This window comes from Scatophagus argus, chromosome 13 (assembly GCF_020382885.2).
Source record: "Scatophagus argus isolate fScaArg1 chromosome 13, fScaArg1.pri, whole genome shotgun sequence".
NCBI classification, from domain to species: Eukaryota; Metazoa; Chordata; class Actinopteri; family Scatophagidae; genus Scatophagus; species Scatophagus argus.
The window spans coordinates 8,101,385-8,120,816 of NC_058505.1; the positions used below are offsets into that span (position 1 = coordinate 8,101,385).

The following is a 19,432-nucleotide window of genomic DNA, read 5'->3' on the forward strand; positions in this document are numbered from 1 at the left end:
TAGTGGTTTTTAAACGCTTTGGCTTATGCAGCCTTACAAAAATCAAACATGTAATCAAAGTTACATTTCAGATGTCTTTGCATTGTGAACAGTGCCACCAAACAATGATTCTTCCCTCTGAACTTCTCATATGGTTTCATTTCAATAAAAGTTAAAATGACTACAGTACTTTTACTTGAATAATTTAATTAAATTCTTCTGCTAATACTTAATATACTTAAACATACTTTTGCTTAAGTAGGATGTTTTAACCAGGACATCTATTTGTAATGCATCATTGATACTTTGCTATAGTCCTTTTACTAAAGTAAAGGTTCTGAAAACTTCCACCGCCAGTTGTCGAGCAAACCACCTCACTACTTTCCACGTGAATCGTGATTAATACACTTATCAATTACAGATTTTAGCAATGTAGTAACGCTTATGCATTCAGATTAGGGTTCCCGTCTACCGGCTATCATGAGAGAGCGATTGGTTGAGCTCTCGCGAGACGTGAACTAACGGATGTCAGATCCATGTGAACAATACTTCCATGCACTCCGGGGACTGAACCCAGGTCGGTCTTCCTGCCCCGCTCCTACAGCAGTTACAGGGGAGCACGCAAATCACAACTGCAGCTCGACCAGCGGAATGGAGCTGGCCTGGCCAGTTTGAAGAATGAATCATGGGACAGCGTTACTGTGGAAACGACGGTAACTTCTTTTGTTAGCCTAGCATGCCAAATACAGTTAGCTAACAAAACCGCTTCGAAATACTGGAAGACTAGCCATGACAAATATATCTGAGGCGTGGTATCTTTTGTCTTGTAGTTGTTTATCGTACGCAGCCATTGGTAGGAAATGGTTTAGTGATGGACTGTAGTGATGTTAATGGCTCACCGTCACTTCAGTAACGCCAGGACCAGTTTTAACTGATAACCGCGAGCTGGTCGGTTTTTGACTCCGTTATTGTCTTAATACAGTCGGTTTACTGAAGACCGTTCGTTAACTGGTTAAATAATTCGCTGCAGCTGTTTATTGTGCATACAACAGTGGACCACAGTTAACATAGCTTAACCCCATAATGATGCTCCAGGATGGGTCAACACACCTCCTCTGCCTCACAGCCAGCAGTGGGGTTCCTCTTTTCACGAGAGGAGCCTCCAAGCAGCTGCCCTTCTCTATCATCGGCTCGTTGAATGGTGTTCACATGTTCGGGGGTGGTCAGGGTGTAGTGTTGTCCTGCTGTGAGACTGAAGGCGGCGGTAAGGTGGTGTGGAGAGTTTTCCAAGACAGTGTGATGCTCATTGCTGTGACTGGAGGTGGACAAGGTGGTGCAGGCAGCAGCAAAGAGGAGGAATTTCGCTTACAACGTCTTCTGGAGAATGTGTGGAACTGCATGGTGCTAGTGTTGGGGCAGGATGAGCTCGCAAATGTCAGGAATGTTGAGAGGCTGAAGAGGGACTTGCGGTCCTGCTTCAGCCTCATTGATCAGCTGTTGGAGGAGAGGCAAGAGGGCGTCCTGGGTTACTTGACACACTGCGCAGATTCACTGCTGCCCCCTAACCCCACTCTTCTTCAAGAGGCTGTGGATGGCTTTGCTCAATCTGCAGATAGCGAATTTGGCTGTCTCATCATCCGTGGGCGGATAGCCGCCGCAACTGAGAAGTGGTGGCGCCTAGCACCGCAGGAAGTTGTGCTGCTCTCTGCTTTGATGCGGTCCCTCTCAGCCTCTGGATCAGCCTCGTGTGATTATCCAGTTTTTCTTCCTCAGGGCAGCCCTACGGTGGCCCACCGCCTGCTCCGCTTCCAGCTGCTACCTGGGGCGGATGTGTGCGTGCTGTGTGGCCCAACCCCTTCCCTCCACAGAGCTGAGAGTGGGCTGGTGGTTCGTTTCTGGACACCCCTGGTGGATACCCTGAGAGACTGCCTGGCTGTTGGAGAGCGCTGCTTACCAGGATCTGTGTCCCTGCGCCCTGATGTGCTGGCACTTCTTCTCATCAACCGTGAAACACGTCGATCAGTCTCCTACGTGCAGACTAATCATCCACTTGGTGACCCTCCGTTACCCTCCAAGGCCCGCTGCTGGGAGCTACTGAAGCTCTTTTACATTTTCAGCACAACACGCTACTTCAGCCAGGAGGAGACTTTGTGTGTCTCCCCAGAGGAGAGGGCTCAGAGAGGCAACACTGAAGACTTTGCCCTTGGGTTCACCCACCAGCCACTGCAGTGCTATCTAGTTACAGAGGAGTGCAAAAGCTATGGACTTCAAACACCACAGCACCAGCTCTTCCTGCTCATCCCACTGTCAGTGCCCACGTTTGCAACACGAACGGTTGCCACACAGACTCTCTCTGATATAGTTACAGCCACTGGGTTTTAACTGAACTCTTTACTACAACATCCAGATTTTTGGTATTAATTTACAGGTGAATAGCTTTTCACCTCTAAGATGAATTAGCTGCTGATATTTTGATTTCTTATATATCTTCATATGTGACTGCAAACACATAATTATGTGTTGATTACCAGATCTGGAAGCACAAAATAAGGTCACATTTGTCTGCCTTTTGTGAACAGCGTGGTTAAGAACACTGATAAGAGCTGTGCCTTTCAAGAATTTAATGCTGATTAACACGTGAAAATAATACAAAATGTTAACAGCTTTTGAGCTTTGTTTTGCATCACTGTTGCACAATTGTGTCTAACTCCACTGGCTCCAAGGCTGTCACAGTCATGAAGTGCTGGTTAGACTTACTGAACTGATCTCCAGTTCATTCTGTACCTCAAAGATTTTCTTGACAGTTAGGTGGCACAGACAGTGTACAGCATGGGGTTTAAGTATTTATCAGAAATTATGTTCATATACTAACACGTTTGCTAAATAAATTACTAACTAAATTACTTAATAAATTAATAACTGTCTGTATTCCACACCACATAACGTCATTTACTGAATGAATACTTTGTGGCGTGATAATTGCAGTGTTTTGTGTTGTTCATAACTGCACTCATAAATGTCAGTAAAGTTGCTGCAGTCCCACTTTTCTGTGTGAACACTCAGAGTCTTACTGGAAGTCACATGGAGGATCAGTAAAAGATCCCCGTGCATAGTGTCTAATCACAGATTCTCTGCTCTTCTTGCTCATTTTGTCTAAATGTTTATGAGAGAGGAGCAGACAAACTGGCCATTTGCTGCATTTCCACACAGGACCAAGTCAGTTTTACCTGGGGAAATTATAACCCGTGACCATCAAGGGACTGAGCAACAGAGACACAAAACATTGAACTATATGCCACTGGAATGCCACCTTTTTTTGCCACTGTGTGTGTTTTTTAATGTTATTCTAACATATTTCACTTTATTCTGATTGCTCAGGTTAGTGCATATTATTATCACAGGAATTTGCATTAAAATCCACCTCAGCGGTGGAAACTTAAGAGAGTCTCCAGTCGGGAAAGGAGGAGCATTCCTAAGTATTTTTTGTTCACCAAATAGAATTAAAGTCTCCTCCCAAACCGCACGGAGCGCTCAGAACAAAAAGTGGGACGCAGTGCGGTGAACTCCGGACAAAGTTTGAAGCTGGTCGCATATCCCTGCTCTGAGCCACGTCAGTCGTCCAGAGCTGTTTCGGCTCAGTAACCGGAGAACCGAACCTGATTGACAGCCTCACGGTGCGTAGGATAACGGGTTAGAGGGGGTGGGATGACGCTTGACACGAAGCCACACAAAGGGGAGGGATAGCAGGCTTCGGTGTTGCCATGCGTACAGGGGGAACAAACCCCCAAAATTTCAGTTATAAGCTTAGTCGGTGTATGTGGACGCAGCCAGGGCCTTAAGAGACATCCTGGGATTTTTTTCTCTTTATCACTATTTTGTCGATACCCCCCACATTTTTGTTCTTCTACCTCTGAACCGTCCAAAGGTCTGAGCGCAGTCTGGGTTTTAGTTGCGTGCTGCCTTGACTTTTACAACTTCTAATTTCACTCCTCCCCCCGTGAAGCAATTGGTGGTGGTGGTGCAAGCAAGTCACTGTGCACCGCAGGGGCTCTGAAAAAGTTAACCAGCTTAGCTGAAAGAAGACAGTGTGACATGGCAGCCAAGCGGATGCAGCTGCTAACACCCAGGAACGTCGGGCTTTTAAGCCGCGGGCGAAGCGAGCTGTTCGCCCGCAGCGGCGGCGGTGGTCCTCCCACGGTCCACTCACTGACCTCTCCCCCTCTGTCCTCCTCCTATCCCGGCAGAGCTTTATCGAGTCTGAGTGCGACGCGACGCGGGCTCCCCAAAGAGAAAATGACCGAGAATGGAGTATCGTCCAGGGCCAAGGTGTTGACCATCGACACCATGAACCCCACGGTGAAGAAGGTGGAGTACGCAGTGCGGGGGCCCATCGTGCAGCGGGCCGTGGAGCTGGAGAGGGAGCTCTCTGAGGTTCGTACATCAGGCTCATCTGATCTTTAAGTCCATACTTTGTATCCTGCTTATCATCTGTGCATGTGAAACTCATTTTATATCATTAATGCCTTATGTCTTCTATAGGCCAACATGAACTAGCTTGCCAAGGATATTTTATATCAAGAGGAATGAATTACTCTGCCTATGGGATTGAAACAATCCCATCTAATCGCATGTTACTGTATTTGAAACAGACACTTGAAAGTTATCAGTCATCTGTAGACATCAGTAGACTTGCCAAAGAGCAGTTTCCGTCATCTGATGTGAATCTCTTTGGGTTTTGAGTGATGAATGAGTTCACTGATGTATTTAAAAATCCCTATGACACATGTTATATTCTGTTTAAAGGGAGCTTTGTGTGCCTGTTTGCCATTGAATCCTATGAATGCTGAGTATGAATCCACCCAGTGTCTTCTCATCAGATATAGTTGCACATCAGCAGGTTTCTATTCCTGTTTAGGTTCTCACCATACCGCAACCGTCTTAACAGTATCCCCAAAGAAAACCTTGTGTTATCACTTGCTGTGCTGCCTACACGCCCTGATATCAAAGTCCATCAGCTAGTCAGTAATTCCTGAGGAGTTTTTAATCATGGCAGGAGCTGTCCAGACCGGTGTGATCCAGATTTTTGTCCTTGCAGAATAATGTTAATTTCTAACCTTTCTTTGAGCCATAGTTCATTGTTGAGAGATGAAAGATCACAGTGTAAACCTGAGACTGTGTTTTTCTGTCCTTTTTTTATGTATCCGTCTCAGTGTCTGTCCTACAGTGACCTCACTTTACCTGCCACAGTCCCCCAAAATCCAAAATGTCCGACTTGGCTGATGTGTACACTTTTCTTTCCTTACAAATGAGATGTTATTGGTCCTTTTCTTAAGTACAGACCATTTCTCTCTCTTTCTTTTTCCCTCTCCTTCCTCTTGCAGTCTTTAGTGTTGATGTGGCAACCAGCTGTTAGTGTACCGAGCGCAGTCTGGTGTGAAAAGCGTCCTGTGCTGAGTGCTTTGCTCAGGCAGGGATGAGTTTGCGACAGGTTCTCGCACAGGTGAAGGACGCAGCAACGCGGGGCCAGCAGGGACGGTAATGACAGTGGTGACCTTTTTAAACCAGATGGCTCACTGGCACCATAGATTTTATGCTCCGTTTGCTTTGACCAGTGCTTATCTGCAGCTAAAACCCACTCTTTATGAGATATTTATTTTCTTCTTGGCTGAGCAAGGGTTTGATCAGGCGTTATCGAATTGATGTTTAGATGTTCAAAAAGCAGAAGATATTTCGGGTTGGATTAAACCCGGTCAAGATATCGAAAGAAAGGAGGCCAATTTTTTTTGCTTTCCTCTTACAACTGCTAATGAACTTATTATTCATCACATTTCCATCTGCAGCCAGGGAAGCGCTGCAAAATCTTTGTTCGGTGACTGCAAACTGGCCTCTGCCAGTCCTTTCACTGGTCCAGCACCCAGTCCTCCAGTCTCAGTCCACAGATTTTAGAAGCAACGCACTGCGCTTTTTAAGACTTTTAATTGTGGCCCTTTGTCAGAGCTGATTTCCTCTTCATTTTCACGTACAGCTTCTATTCATGCTGCAGTTTTGATGGGGTTGTGTTACTTTGGGAAACAGGTCACAGCGGTATTCCCAGTTTTGTCCATGAATTAAACGCACACGCTGTGAACCCTACTCCGGTTTCCTACACACCTTGTTCTTTTTGGGTTTTTTTTTTGGGAGAACTAACATCTATGCTCATCATTTACAGCACACGTATGACCTTGTTTTTAATGCCACTGATTATTTTCCTAAACGCTGAACCAGATGGGTTTCACATGCAGTTATTACACTGTGGTCTTTGTTTGTCCTAATGAGCAGCTAGCTGTAGTGAACAGAAAGAGACGCTGGTGGGACAAACACACACAATCAAATAGCATTCTGCAAGATAAAAAGCAGCTTGCAAACCTCTCATATTGTTTTTCATGATGATTGAGTTTTCTTTATCTTTGTTTATAACTTGATCACTGTGGTATGCTATTAGGTGATTAAGTTGCAGTGTCATTTACAAGGAGCTTTGATTGTTTTATGCCCTTAATGCAACATTTTGAGAAATGCTTCCTGCGCTGTACATCAAGAGCACAGTCACCTTCTGTTCTAAAACTTCAGCATTGTTTGCTGGGCCTTTTTTTTCTTTTTTTATCAGCGGTGGAGGACAAAAAGCACAGGCTTTTCCAGTTGGTTCTCAGGAGCAGAGGTCAGTGTGGGCAGGACTTTTAACCGAGGGGCTGATTTTCACCCAGTTTAACGTTATTGGTCCAGAACGAGAGACGCCTCTGAAAGGTGACCAATCAGAGAGACGGAGAGAGTTTCTTAAAATCTGACCTGGATTGGACAAATCAAACAAACAGGCTGTTTTGATTTGCGCAGAGTATCGGGTTCCACTTGCAGTGTCACGCTGCTCCAAACATCTGGTGTTAACAGCGTGTGTGTGTGTGTGTTTGTGTATGTGCACATGTGTGCCAGCATTGCTGTTTGTCAGCAGTCTCAGCTGCTCAAGAGATTAGCTTTCAGAAGTGTTATATTAGTGGCCTGGAGGACAGTCCATAAACACTTTCATTTTGGTAGTATATTCTCCTAATTATTTTTGATTTCATCTTCATTGCCGCTTTGCTGTCGTCCTGTTCTTTCTCAGTCTAACCCTAACCCTACCCTTTGTTACCAAAGGCAGATTAAAAGCCTTTGGTAATGATTGTTTCTGTGTCAGGAGGTTAGAGTTATCGGTACGATAGCATCAGTGAGAAAAAGTGTGTGAGAGAAGCTGTAATAAAGTCAGAAATGCCATACATGACTTTCCTGAATAATCCTGAAACTGAGTTAAGTTGAGGCTTGTGGAATTTCATTGGAAACCTGAACATTAAATAAACTGTAGGTTTTTCAGTTTTGGTTTTTTTTTTTTTTTTTTGGTAGTGTTAATTGTAAATTGAGCATTTGAGCTTGGTGGATACTTTAACTTCCACTATGTCATTATACACTCCAGTGCAGGAATGTAAGTGACTCAGTCCAGCCAGCAGCCAAGATAGTCCATCCCTGAAAGTGGTTTTGAATAAACCACAAACTCTCAGCAGCCGCTTGTGTGAATGTTAATGGGAAAGTTATGTATGTGTTTAGACCCATGTGCAGTCAGAGTTATGCACCATCCCTGTTTGACAACTTGTGACCGGTTTGTTAACGACCTGTAAATATCAGAAGAGATCAAGTGAACAAACGCTCACATTGTTTGCGCCTAACCGTTTCTTTGTGTTGTGTTTATGCTCTGCAGGGAATGAAGAAGCCTTTTGCTGAGGTCATCAAGGCCAACATTGGTGATGCTCATGCTATGGGACAGCAGCCAATCACCTTCTTCCGACAGGTCCGCTTCTCAGCCCTTCCCCCAACCTCTCATCTAAATATAGGACCTTTGCTCTGACTTCTTGGTGTCTATGAAACTGATTTCTTCCTCTTTAACTACGTTGTTGTCAATCATTTTTCCTCTGTCTCATGCAGTAATCTGCGCAGGATTTGGCAGAATGTCCTTTCTGACATTTATACTAACGTCTCACTTGGTTTCAAGGTCCTGGCGCTCTGCTCTTACCCTGAGCTGCTAAATGACAACACATTCCCAGAGGATGCTAAAAGTAGAGCACGCCGCATTCTCCAGTCCTGTGGAGGGCACAGTATAGGTGTGTGTGAGTGTGTTGGATCTTTTGTGCAAGCAATATTAACTTTATAACACCCCAGCTGCTAATTAACACCCTCAGTCTCGTTGTACACTCCTTACTTGTTGAAGTATGTTTTGTGGTGGTGCTTTGCTATGTTAAAGCTGTCAAAGAAACTTGTTTTGTCTCCACATGAATGTCCTTCAGGCTCCTACAGCGCCAGTCAGGGCATAGACTCTGTGCGTCGGGACGTGGCCCACTACATTGAGCGAAGGGATGGTGGTGTGCCCTGTGACCCAGACAACATTTACCTCACCACAGGGGCCAGCGACGGCATTGTGGTACAAATCACATCTCATCTGACTTTGTCCCTATTGTTTTCCTCCAAAGGGAGGGAAAGGAGTGATCTTTTTAAAGGACACATCACACAAAAACTAGCATGAAAAGATCCAAACAGTGCTGGAATTAGACTGCTGATGAAAAAACATTTTACGTCCTCACAAACCCTTTTCGTGAGGATGTCAATGAGCTGTCTTGTTATCACTTTAAGAGCGACGTTTCTTTTCAAATAGTTTGTGGTCTTGAGGAGTTACAACTGCAACAAAAAAAGAAAAAAAGCAAAGATTTGAGAAAATACAGAAAAATTAAGCAAACTTTTTTATCACACACACACATTTGGTTAACCATCTCCTGTATGATACCCTTGATGGGATTCCCAACTCACTGAATTGAGTCATATGGCCTCATCAAACTGATTGTATGATGTGTTCTTTAAAAGGAGAACTCAAACTGAAATTCAGAGCAGGAGAAGAGCACCTTAACTGCACAAGCGTCATGTGCTCAAAGCCTTGTATATATAATTCTATAATGTGATACTTGAATGCAGGTTAAACTGATGAGCCAACATATTTTTCTTGACCTCCCCTCCCTGCTTTCTTAGACCATGCTGAAGCTGCTGGTGTGTGGCGAGGGTCTGACCCGGACAGGGGTCATGATCTCCATACCTCAGTATCCCCTGTACTCGGCTGCGCTGGCCGAACTGGGCGCCGTGCAGATCAACTATTACCTGAATGAGGAGAAGTGCTGGAGTCTGGACATCAGCGAGCTGCAGCGCACCCTGGATGAGGCCAGGCGCCACTGCAACCCCCGAGCCCTGTGCATCATCAACCCTGGAAACCCCACCGGTAAAGCTTCCTTCATTTATTTTGGTCAAAGTCACTACTGGATTGTTTGTATCTGTAAGTGTTTTCACACATTAAATCCTTTCAGTTTCAAACCTCAACCTCAACTTTCATTTTGATATAACAAAAAAGAAGTGAAAGTGTGATCTTAGGTTTCACATCTATTAGCGGTTAATGTATGTCCTCTTTATTCGTTTAATTTGTTAGCTTGGAAAGATGAGTCTGATGAAACATTTGAACAACAGGTTCAATTGCCAGCCTTATTTAGGCTTTTAACTGCATCTTGTGGCCCTCAGTCCCAGTTTTTTTCTGTCAATTTTAGCAGTTATTTTACTTATTCATCTCTAATTTAATCGCATATGATCTGACCTTAATTTTAACTTTAATTTTAGGGCATTTTTTGATAGAAAAATCAAACAAATGTCACTGGCTAAAATCAAACTACAATAGATTCCCAAGGCACACTTTCCACCAGGCATACAGTACTTTCTCAATCAAGTGTCCACCTCATTATGTTTCCTCAATAGTTAGTTCTGTTAATTACACGTTATGTGCATTACTGGAAGAACAGCCACTAGATGGCGGCAAATGGACATAACTTCCTGCCTAATCCTCATTTCAAACCTTTGTCCGTAACGAGTCGCCTGCTTGTTCACAGGTCAGGTTCAGAGCAGACAGTGCATTGAGGATGTAATCCGATTTGCAGCGAAGGAACGTCTCTTCCTCATGGCTGATGAGGTACCTTCTGCAGCTCCTTTTAACATCCACCTGCTTTCTTGGTTTCTGCCCACCTGAGACATCCGTCATTCTCTCTTCATCTTCCAGGTGTACCAGGACAATGTGTATGCTGAGGGCTGCCAGTTCCACTCGTTTAAGAAGGTCCTGTTTGAGATGGGGCCAGAGTACTCAAATACAGTGGAGCTGGCGTCTTTCCACTCCACCTCGAAATGTTACATGGGAGAGTAAGTCATTTTACTTGTCATTTTCTTTTCTTTCTTATGTATCTTTTGCGTGTGCTGCTTGGTTCTTCGTTCTAAAGTTTTCTCTCTCTGTTAGGTGTGGCTTCCGTGGAGGCTACATGGAGATCATCAACATGGACGAGGAGGTGAAGGCCCAGCTGACCAAGCTGGTGTCTGTCCGTCTGTGTCCTCCTGTTCCTGGACAGGCTCTGATGGACCTGGTGGTCAACCCTCCGCAGCCTGGGGAGCCCTCGTATGACAGCTTCATCAAGGTACACAATATTCATACCACAACCCTCATTAATTGGCAGTGGAGACGAGTTGATCAATATGCTGATATTCTGCAGCATGATCTCTTGTTGTACTTTGTCAATATACTCACCAATATCACGATACACGCTACAAACTGATACTCGATCTATACACTGCTACTGGTTATAGATTTTCCTTAGTAATGCGTTGCTTTTTAATGGGCTGTTTTGCTTTTCTCTTAAACTTACTTTAGCACACTGAATCCATCACAAATAATTATAATTATGATATTTAAAGTGTATTCTTCCTTTCCTACAAACACAAAAACTGGTCAACTGCCTTTGGAAAGTTCAGCCTTTTGGTAGTTTTGACTGTATGACTTCTATAGAATAACAATGAGTAACTCAACTGTATGTACTTTGTTATACGCTGCGAGACTGAAATCACTTTGTAATATACACATTGTATCCTGTTGAATCTCATTATACTCTTGTTTTATTAAAAAGTAAGTACTTAATGGTTTCCTACTACATTTATTATCATGGTCAGTGCATCACAATAGTGCTATATAATGAGTTACATTAGGCATGAAGCTGCTTGCAACTTCTTTCATTTAGTAGCCTAAGTCATACATACATACATTATTGAAGTACAAGTCAATCCCAGGCCTCAAAAATATTGTTGTTCGTGTTTTCTCTTTCTTATCCACTGACTTTTCTCTCTCTGCTCTGCTTTCTCTCTCACCCACATCCAGGAGCGCACGGCCACATTAAGTGCCTTAGCAGAGAAGGCCAAGCTCACAGAGCAGGTTCTCAACTCTGTGCCGGGCATCAGCTGCAATCCTGTGCAGGGTGCCATGTACTCGTTCCCTTGCATAACCATCCCTGAAAAGGCCATCAAAGAGGCCACGGTCAGTCCTTAACACAGAGTTCTAAAGTGTTTCAATTAAAATTGGACTACCGCTTCAAGGAAATTACATTCATCAAGCAACCAAAGCAGAGGAATAAAATACATTATACACTTATGCAAGAATTATTACCCTCATTAATGTACTGCTTATTATTTGGCACAGGTATTGCTTCTGTAGATCCACTAATACTTATGCTACACCAGCTGCCATTAAATACACGTCTCATACCCTACACTATCCTCCACCTCCCTGTTTGCTGAAGGGAACAAATGATTTCCAATAGCTTGTGGTTTCAATTCTGTCCCGAGGTTGACCGCTCAGTAGGAATTTCAGGGAGGCGGATGAGCCGAGCTGAGAATCTGATTAGCCTTACAGAGGATAAGGTCAGAGTAAAGCTGACCTACTGACATCTCATCAATCCCAGTGACTCTGCTCACCATCTTGATCACACAGTTGCACAGCATTGCTTTGTGTTTGTGCTGGCCGTTTTCCCGAAACCACATAAGGAGAAAGACAGACTTTAGCAACACGCTCGCCAACGTGACCACGGCCAGTTTGAGTAGAGCGTCTGCGTGGTCCTCAATCTCAATACTCAGCTAATTCGAAGGGTCAGACACTGTAAAAAGAGGGCTTATATCTATCTGTCTATCTGTCTATGTACTCTAGCACAGTTTTCAACGTGGCCTGTTGCAGCCTTCAGAAACATTTGGTGCATCCCCCCAGATATGACATGGAATGCATGCATTTTAATTATTCTGTTTTGATATTTTCACTTTCAGTAGCCTACCCCCCACCCCCCACCCCCCTCCAACAAACTACAGTTTAGTTTGGGAATGTCAGCTTGTAGAAAGTTACTGGCTGCATAGCGGCACCTGGCGAGTGTTGCAGGGATTATTTTCTGTGACATAAATGCTAGAGCTGTCAGCTGAAGGTAGCAATTTTGGTGGAGAGCTCAGACTGAAGAGCCACCATGGAAAAAAACAAAACAAAAACACGGTATAGTTGAGGAGAAAAGGAAAAAAAATGGATCAGCTGTTACTGCGTCCCACCTCGGTAGACAAATAAATTGATCTGCCCTTATCTGCAAACTGGGCAGTGTTGAAACATGTTCTAAGGTTTTCATTCGTGTGCAGGCTTCTCTAACTGACGCTCAGTCATCAAAATTCTGTACTAGAGATTAATTTGACCTCAAATCAATACTCATCTCTCTTTGTTTTATTTACATCAGCCTTCAGTTATCTTCATAGCTGAAGGAAATGTCCTTACCCAAAGGCATGTACACCTCTGAAGGACACGTGTGCTGAGAAAGAAAACATGTCTGGCACAAACACACAAAAGCAAATTATTTCCATGGAACTTTGTAATACAATTATTGACCTGAAATGAATTAACTTAACAAGAGCCTCTGGGAGTTTTATCTTAAATGTAGCACTATATCATTAAATTTTCTTATTAAAAGTAAACGAGTGAACTATTGGTTTCAAAGAGACGTTCAGTTGTGCAGCTTCTGCTTTCATGTGATCCAATTCTACTTTAAGTGGATTTGGATTTTCCACAAATTGAAAATCTTTTTATTTTAAATAAACTTCAGGCATGAATTAAAAACATAATTTAGTGGGAGGAAAATAAATTTAGCAGGTGAGTAAGAAAACTGCAGAAAGGTACATACAGTACTTTCAGTATGATGCCGATGCTGTGAGTCACTGTGTTCTTTTATAAATCTAGTTAATATAGCGTCAAAGAAAATTGATCGATTACTTCTGCTGATTAAAATATATTACTATTCTACCAGAATATTAATACTCAAATGGAGCTCTAATGTTTCTTTTCCTCCGTGTTAGGACAAAGGTCAGCAGCCAGACATGTTTTACTGCATGAAGATGCTGGAGGAGACGGGGATCTGCCTCGTTCCTGGAAGCGGCTTCGGCCAGAAAGATGGAACCTACCACTTCAGGTACAGAACATTTAAAGATGTTCAGGAGAAAAACTTCGCTATTTGACGACCCTGGAATGAGACTCGGTTTTCAACTGTCTTTATCTAGAACTGCTAACTGCGCCTTGAGTGACATGTATCTCTCTTCTAACTAACATTCATCTTCATTACTGAATAAGGTGTCTGTTGATTTGATTTTTGATCAAAAGATTTGCTGTTTAATCCTTAAAAAGTCAGCAAATGGTGTAAAATACCTCCTCACCATCATCACATTTTTGACTGACCGCTGCTCTCTGTCACTTTCCTCTTCTGCTCCTCTCAAATATCTCACAAGCATCACGATTCCTTCTTTAAAGCGATGACGCAAAAGCCACCTGTGTCTGAATGTCAAAGAGGAGTCACTTTCACTTATAAAGCCAGACGTGTTAAATACTCCGTGTCTCAAAAGGGCTTTACTCTAAGTGTACTCTAAGTTGGTTTCTAAGTTTAAGGAAGAGAATGGTTGTTGTTTTTTTTTATGTACCTTTTGCATTTTCTCAGTTACACTCAGTTCCCAATTTCTGTCCCTCTTTTCTTCCCCTCTCCCTCCCAGAATGACCATCTTGCCACCGAAAGACAAGCTGAATATCCTGCTGAACAAAGTCAAGGATTTCCACCAGAAATTCACACAGCAGTATTCTTAAATTTCCACATCTCTAGTTCTCATGAGGAGGAGCTCACAGTCCACAACAAAAAAGAAATCAGCCAATCAGTATTTAAACGCCAATATTAAGTGCCTTACCTGCGGCAGCTCCGGTGGTCTCTGTGATGACGCACTTCAACCTCTACAGCCATCTCATTCGGACATACGCAGGCGGTGAACGAGGGACTGTTTTGTGTACAAAACAAAACTGGGGAGGAAATAATTCACAGATGTGTGCCAGCTTGGTACAGAAAAGTGTGTGTGTGTGTGTGTGGTTTCAGCTTTGAAGGGTGTACAGTATGTACTGCAGGTCTGTGTATTTGTGAATATCAAGCTAAAAGCAGGCACAGTTGAAGGTAAAGTAACGCTGCTTATGATCTTGAATATGTGTTTAACTGGTTGAAATATTTCATTCCTGTAGGCGGTATTTGACACGGAGGATATGCAGAAAAGTCCCTTTTTGCATGATGATTCAGAGATGATTTTGTAGAATCAAATTAAATGTAATCTATAATCTATGTTGTGTCTCGTTCTTATGTAAAGTGCTGTCAGATGTGTTTTGAATTCATATTAAGATAAACATGTTATTTTCCTCTGACCGTGAACATTTATGGACATGGTCATTGGACATTTATGGTGTGAGACAAGGTCGGTGAGAGCAGTAAGACCAAACCAAAACATTAAAGCTGCAAATTTTGAAACCAAAACAAGTTTTGCTTCATTGAGCTGAGGTAATTCTCTGTGAGGTTTGTCACTGAAAGCAACTCCTGATCTGATTTGGTCTGCTGTTAATATATATATATATATATATATATATATATATATATATATATATATATAATACTGATAAGTATAGCTTTAAATCAACTGACATTGAATGCACCATTATCCTGTAATGCTCCTTGTGACCTCAGTGGCTGCAGTTCAGTAAAAAAGACGTGCTGGTAGTGGCAATGTAATTATAACAGTTTACAGGTAAAAATAGATACATGTTTTAATAAGCAAGCAAGCCATTGTTGTTTGTACAAGAATGATACAGTAAAAGGCTATTTGCTCAGCTAATTTAAGGAGTAATTTCTCACTAGTAGAGGCTGATAATCTCATAATTAGGTCAGTAATGCAGGCAGCTCACGGGTGCTCTTAGATGTCACATCCGTCTGTGCGTTGGCCAGCTGTCTACAAACTGCTGAAGCTGTCACCTCTAATGATGATGCTGTCCAGCTTGATTTCAGGATAAAAAAACGTTGTTGATACCACAACCGGTTTTATCGTCTCTATTAATCTGTCATCTATTTTATTGCCTAGTGTGCAGTTTCCGAGCAACCTGGGATGATAGATGTTTCTGCAGGTTAGACGTGTGCGTGAGGTATAGAGAGTGAAAGACTGTGTCTAAAGTGCTCAAGTGAAGCATGTAGTTTGAGGGTGTTTTCTACTCTCTTCCTCTCTACTCCACAGTGGCTGTCAACTTTAATTATCTTTGACAATGAGCCCCCTGAATCCTAATTATACCGAGCCTTGTCTTTCCTGGTGCTCCTCACCATTCACTCCAGCAGCATGACGCGCTCACACGTTCCAGTCCTCTTCACCCTAAATTAATTGGGGTTTTTCTCTCATCTCCTGACATCTTTTGGGATTCAGAGGTTATCATTAGTTCGGGAGAGGATGTTGGGAGACAGAGAGACAGTCATGCATCAGACAGCAGGGATGTCATTTGGCTGTCCTCTCCTGACTGGTCTTTATTCTCCATGTCTTATGTGAGGAGAGTCATATGAGTGACCAGAACAGCTTATTGAGACTCATTTGTGGATTGTGAATTTGTGAAATGACAATGATGTTGTGTTCCTTATTCCGTTTGTGTGCACAGTGACAGTCCTAAGAATCATTTTGTTGTGCCCAGTTTAAAATTTGGGTGGCATTTAAGCTTGGAAATGAAAGGTGATTCCACAGAAAATGTCACAAAAGACTCTAAAGGTATTCGATATCGAAACTCTTAATTCATGCTGTGTAACAAGGATTTATCATTAAAATGAACAAGTAAAACCATTTCCAACTACGTATTTATCACGCAGTAACGTTAGAAAATATGAACTGACTTTTTTTTTCTCTAAACTTAGAGGCTAACATAATGAGCAGTCATTGTGTGAAATGGCTGCTTTCCGCCCTGCGGGGGTCAATTTCAAACACAATGAACTACCACACATGATTACAGAAGTAGTGAGATCATGAGTCCCCAAATGAACCTCAGAGTTTACTTCTTTCGGTCACCTGGGGACAGAAAAACACACTGTCGAAACAATTCTGACATTATTTTTTATATGGCTGATATGGTGACTGTTAGAAAACAACTGCGTATGTACGCATGCAATCAAAAGGGAGCAACATTAGCATTGATTGGGTGCCACCAAATGAAGTCTAATTTTCACTCACCTTTTAGCTCTGTTTTGTTCTCCATCAGGTCCTGAAGGTTGTATCTGGCTCTCCTATGAGTCTTGTCTTTTGTCCGGTGCTGGATCAGATAATGTACGGTTGCACTTTCAGCTTTTTTTCCTTTCACTGAAAGCAGCTGCCTGCCTTGCCTGGAATCATCGTAAGCTGATGAGAACAGCGAGACTGAACCAAAATAGCAAAGATACAGGCAGTAAAACCAAACCAAGACAAAAGATGCTTAAAGGCACCGACAGAAGCTGCTGAAATCACTTAATAATTCTGTGTGGATTCATTATGATGAGCGGCCACTTTGACATTACACATAAGCCCCTTTTATGCTGCTTGTTAAAGATGGGCTGGTAGCAAAAAGGACAGGAAAGGGCAGGGCCGCAACGCTTTCGCAAACTAGAAATTTAACAAGCAGCTAGCAGCAGTTAGCACGTAAGTCGAAGAAGTACAGCAATCAACAAAGTCAGCAAACAGACAACGTGGGGGCTATGAGCACCACCAAGCAGAGGACATAACGGGTCATAAAAGGTGAGCTTTTGTGTGAGATTCATGTGGAAAGAGCTTTATTCATGCTGTCAGGGACATACACGTGAAGAAAAACAAAAATCTTATAAAATGCCCACACTCCACCTTTTGATGCTAAAACCCACAAAACCCCCAGAAAAATTAGAGGTCACGACCTCAGTGACCCAAATCACTTTCAATCAGCCACACGGCAGGCAGGTGTTTTTTTATATTTAACAGTAACACATATCAGGTTAAATATGAGGGGGTAAAGAGTTAAGGCTGGAATAAATCTTCCATGATTGCGATTTTTGGCACACTTTATGTTTTTGCTTGAATCATTTGGAGGGTTTATCATGGCGGCAGGATCCATCCAGAGTAGTGACTTCCTCATTTTCTGAAGGTACTCAATCACTTATTGCTCTGTGAGGCCAACCTCACTCATTTAGCAACAAGGAAGTTACAGAAGTACTATATTGTCCCAGTCTATTTCTGTCTTTGTCCTGCATGTTGTAATTATGCCACAACTGAAAGGGAACTGACACATTTTGGAAAATGCAAAAGAATCAGACGAACCATCAGCGTTGCCAATCAGCAGCTGCATTGTTTTCTTCGAGTTAGGACATATGGTTGCCACTTGAGGTTGAGCTGAACGATGTTGTTGCAACCATTATGTTGAACACAGTGATTTGCATTTAGTTGTATGTAATTGCAGATCTGAGGAAAAGAGACAGAGGGACTTCTGCTGCCTTTTTGTCATGTGATTGTTTTTGTTTGTTTGTTTCAGTATCCATTTAAGATCTAATCTTTGCTAACACATCAATTTCATTTTTGTGTCTCTTTTTTTTGCTTGAATCAAAACCCAAAAAGTACAAGAACAACAACTTTAGGTTAAAGGGGAAAGGGAAACCAGACAGTGTGTGTTTAAGAGAAATGGCCACCTGCAGAATAACAAAGAAATATAGTTTGATTGTAGTATAGTTCTTTATTTTTTTTTTTGTCCTTAAATTTTATTGGATGGAAAGATTGGTGACAGTCTGAACGGTAATTTTAACTCTATGATGGGACTGGAAGATTTCATGAACACTTTGGAAAATATTAAAACCTTAAGTTTATTTATTTGCTTTTACTTATCTGTTCATTTTTTGGTCAAGTGCACTATTAAATATTTAATCCCAGATTCAAGGACTTCAAGAGACATAGTTTCAAAGAGATCTCTCAACTAATGGAATAAATCATTATTATCTAGTAGTGTTATCGTAGGGCCTTGTACTTTTATTGTTTTGTTGTTTTTTTTATTGTCTGGTACTTTGTTGAACAATATTATAGCCTTTATTAGTATAAAGTTAAAATCAGTGTGGGATTTTATATGATATTTGCAATCTTCGTCCTTCTGAAATGCAGGTTAAGGTTACCATTAGTTCATTTAGTTGTCTAACCCGGACGGTGGGTTAAAAGGTCATCCACACTTTAACATGACACACTCGAGTCAGTAAATGGAGGGGGGCAGGGAAAAGAGAAAACAGGGAGAGGGAGAGTGTGATGATACAGAGATTGGGTGATAAATCTTGTTCTGATCAGGTTTCTCTGGTGCCCTCACACCTCAGTCTCTTTCTTGAGGTAATTAATCAATCCCAGACTGGAGGCATTGATCGGCCCCTTGCGGCCCTCGCTGTGTTTACACTCCTCGATTGTATTTGCCACTAAGCCCCTCGCTGCTGCTCAATCTCATCGGCAGAAAATGTGACACTCCACCCTCTGATGCCATCAGAAAAACGTTGCATCGATTGACATCTCGATGAAAATCAATCTACTTATTTCTTTATTTATTTATTTACTTTGTACGGGGGATTTGCTTTTGTTATAATCCTTTGTCGTAATCCTGCATTCCAGGTTGCAACACATATATTGGCAGCCGTCAAAACACTTGTGGAATGCAAGGGGCGAGCATTTCCTCAGAGACGGCTACACACACTGCCAAACATCTGCAATTTCATTTGCGTGTTTCTCAAAAATATAATGCCGTAAAAGAGTACAGTTTAAGTACTTTTATAATTTGCAATATAAGCAGCGACGCTGACCCCGTTTATCAGCCAGTCCATGCTTCCTAAACCAGCAGTGGAAGATCCTTTATGTAAATAAAAGTATACTGACACAACAGCATTTAATGTACTTCTCACTGTAAATGTGTAATGTGTTATTAAATATTGTCAAGGATTACTTGATCACATACATTGATTTTATGAGACTTTTTTCATGACAACCAAGGTTTAATTAACTCATGAAAAGTTGCATCTGACACATGAAGTTTCTCAGAAATGTGCCACTTTGTGTTCCAAGAACAAAGTCCTTAATGTGGTCTTTGATTAAAGAACAGCAGTGACAAATGCTATCTCCCATAAGCCTCACAGCCTCCCCCTGTGTAGCCTCTTCATCGCATTACAGTGATCTCCTTCTTATA

At 42.3% G+C, this 19,432-nt stretch overlaps 2 protein-coding genes across 4 annotated transcripts; both read left to right on the forward strand.

Annotated features, from left to right (window-relative positions):
* The first annotated feature begins 516 nt into the window (after nucleotides 1–516).
* Nucleotides 517–14,549, forward strand: gpt (glutamic--pyruvic transaminase). Of its 3 annotated transcripts, none has more exons than XM_046407448.1 (12): nucleotides 517–692; nucleotides 4,224–4,410; nucleotides 7,739–7,828; nucleotides 8,030–8,138; nucleotides 8,322–8,455; nucleotides 9,055–9,298; nucleotides 9,954–10,033; nucleotides 10,121–10,257; nucleotides 10,352–10,526; nucleotides 11,261–11,416; nucleotides 13,258–13,370; nucleotides 13,942–14,549. In XM_046407448.1, the coding sequence occupies exons 1-12, from the start codon at nucleotides 658–660 to the stop codon at nucleotides 14,030–14,032; spliced, it is 1,551 nt and encodes a 516-aa protein (XP_046263404.1). In that variant the 5' UTR covers nucleotides 517–657; the 3' UTR covers nucleotides 14,033–14,549. The 3 variants fall into 3 exon arrangements, with proteins under 3 accessions (XP_046263404.1, XP_046263405.1, XP_046263403.1); XM_046407449.1 differs by lacking the exon at nucleotides 517–692 and adding an exon at nucleotides 3,499–3,653; XM_046407447.1 differs by lacking the exon at nucleotides 517–692 and having other exon boundaries at nucleotides 3,709–4,410.
* Nucleotides 699–3,179, forward strand: fuz (fuzzy planar cell polarity protein). Its single transcript, XM_046407452.1, has one exon. It carries the CDS (start codon nucleotides 1,063–1,065, stop codon nucleotides 2,359–2,361), a length of 1,299 nt encoding a protein of 432 aa, XP_046263408.1. The 5' UTR covers nucleotides 699–1,062; the 3' UTR covers nucleotides 2,362–3,179.
* Nucleotides 14,550–19,432: the final 4,883 nt, after the last annotated feature.

What these genes read in the sequence shown, in the direction of transcription:
- fuz (XM_046407452.1), top strand. Translation starts at nt 1,063, where the DNA reads ATGATGCTCCAGGATGGGTCAACACACCTCCTCTGCCTCACAGCCAGC.
- gpt (XM_046407447.1), top strand. Translation starts at nt 4,072, where the DNA reads ATGGCAGCCAAGCGGATGCAGCTGCTAACACCCAGGAACGTCGGGCTT. An exon ending in GGGCCAGCGACGGCATTGTG is followed by an intron (nt 8,456 to 9,054) that starts GTACAAATCACA and finishes CTGCTTTCTTAG; the next exon opens with ACCATGCTGAAGCTGCTGGT. An exon ending in AGGCCATCAAAGAGGCCACG is followed by an intron (nt 11,417 to 13,257) that starts GTCAGTCCTTAA and finishes CCTCCGTGTTAG; the next exon opens with GACAAAGGTCAGCAGCCAGA.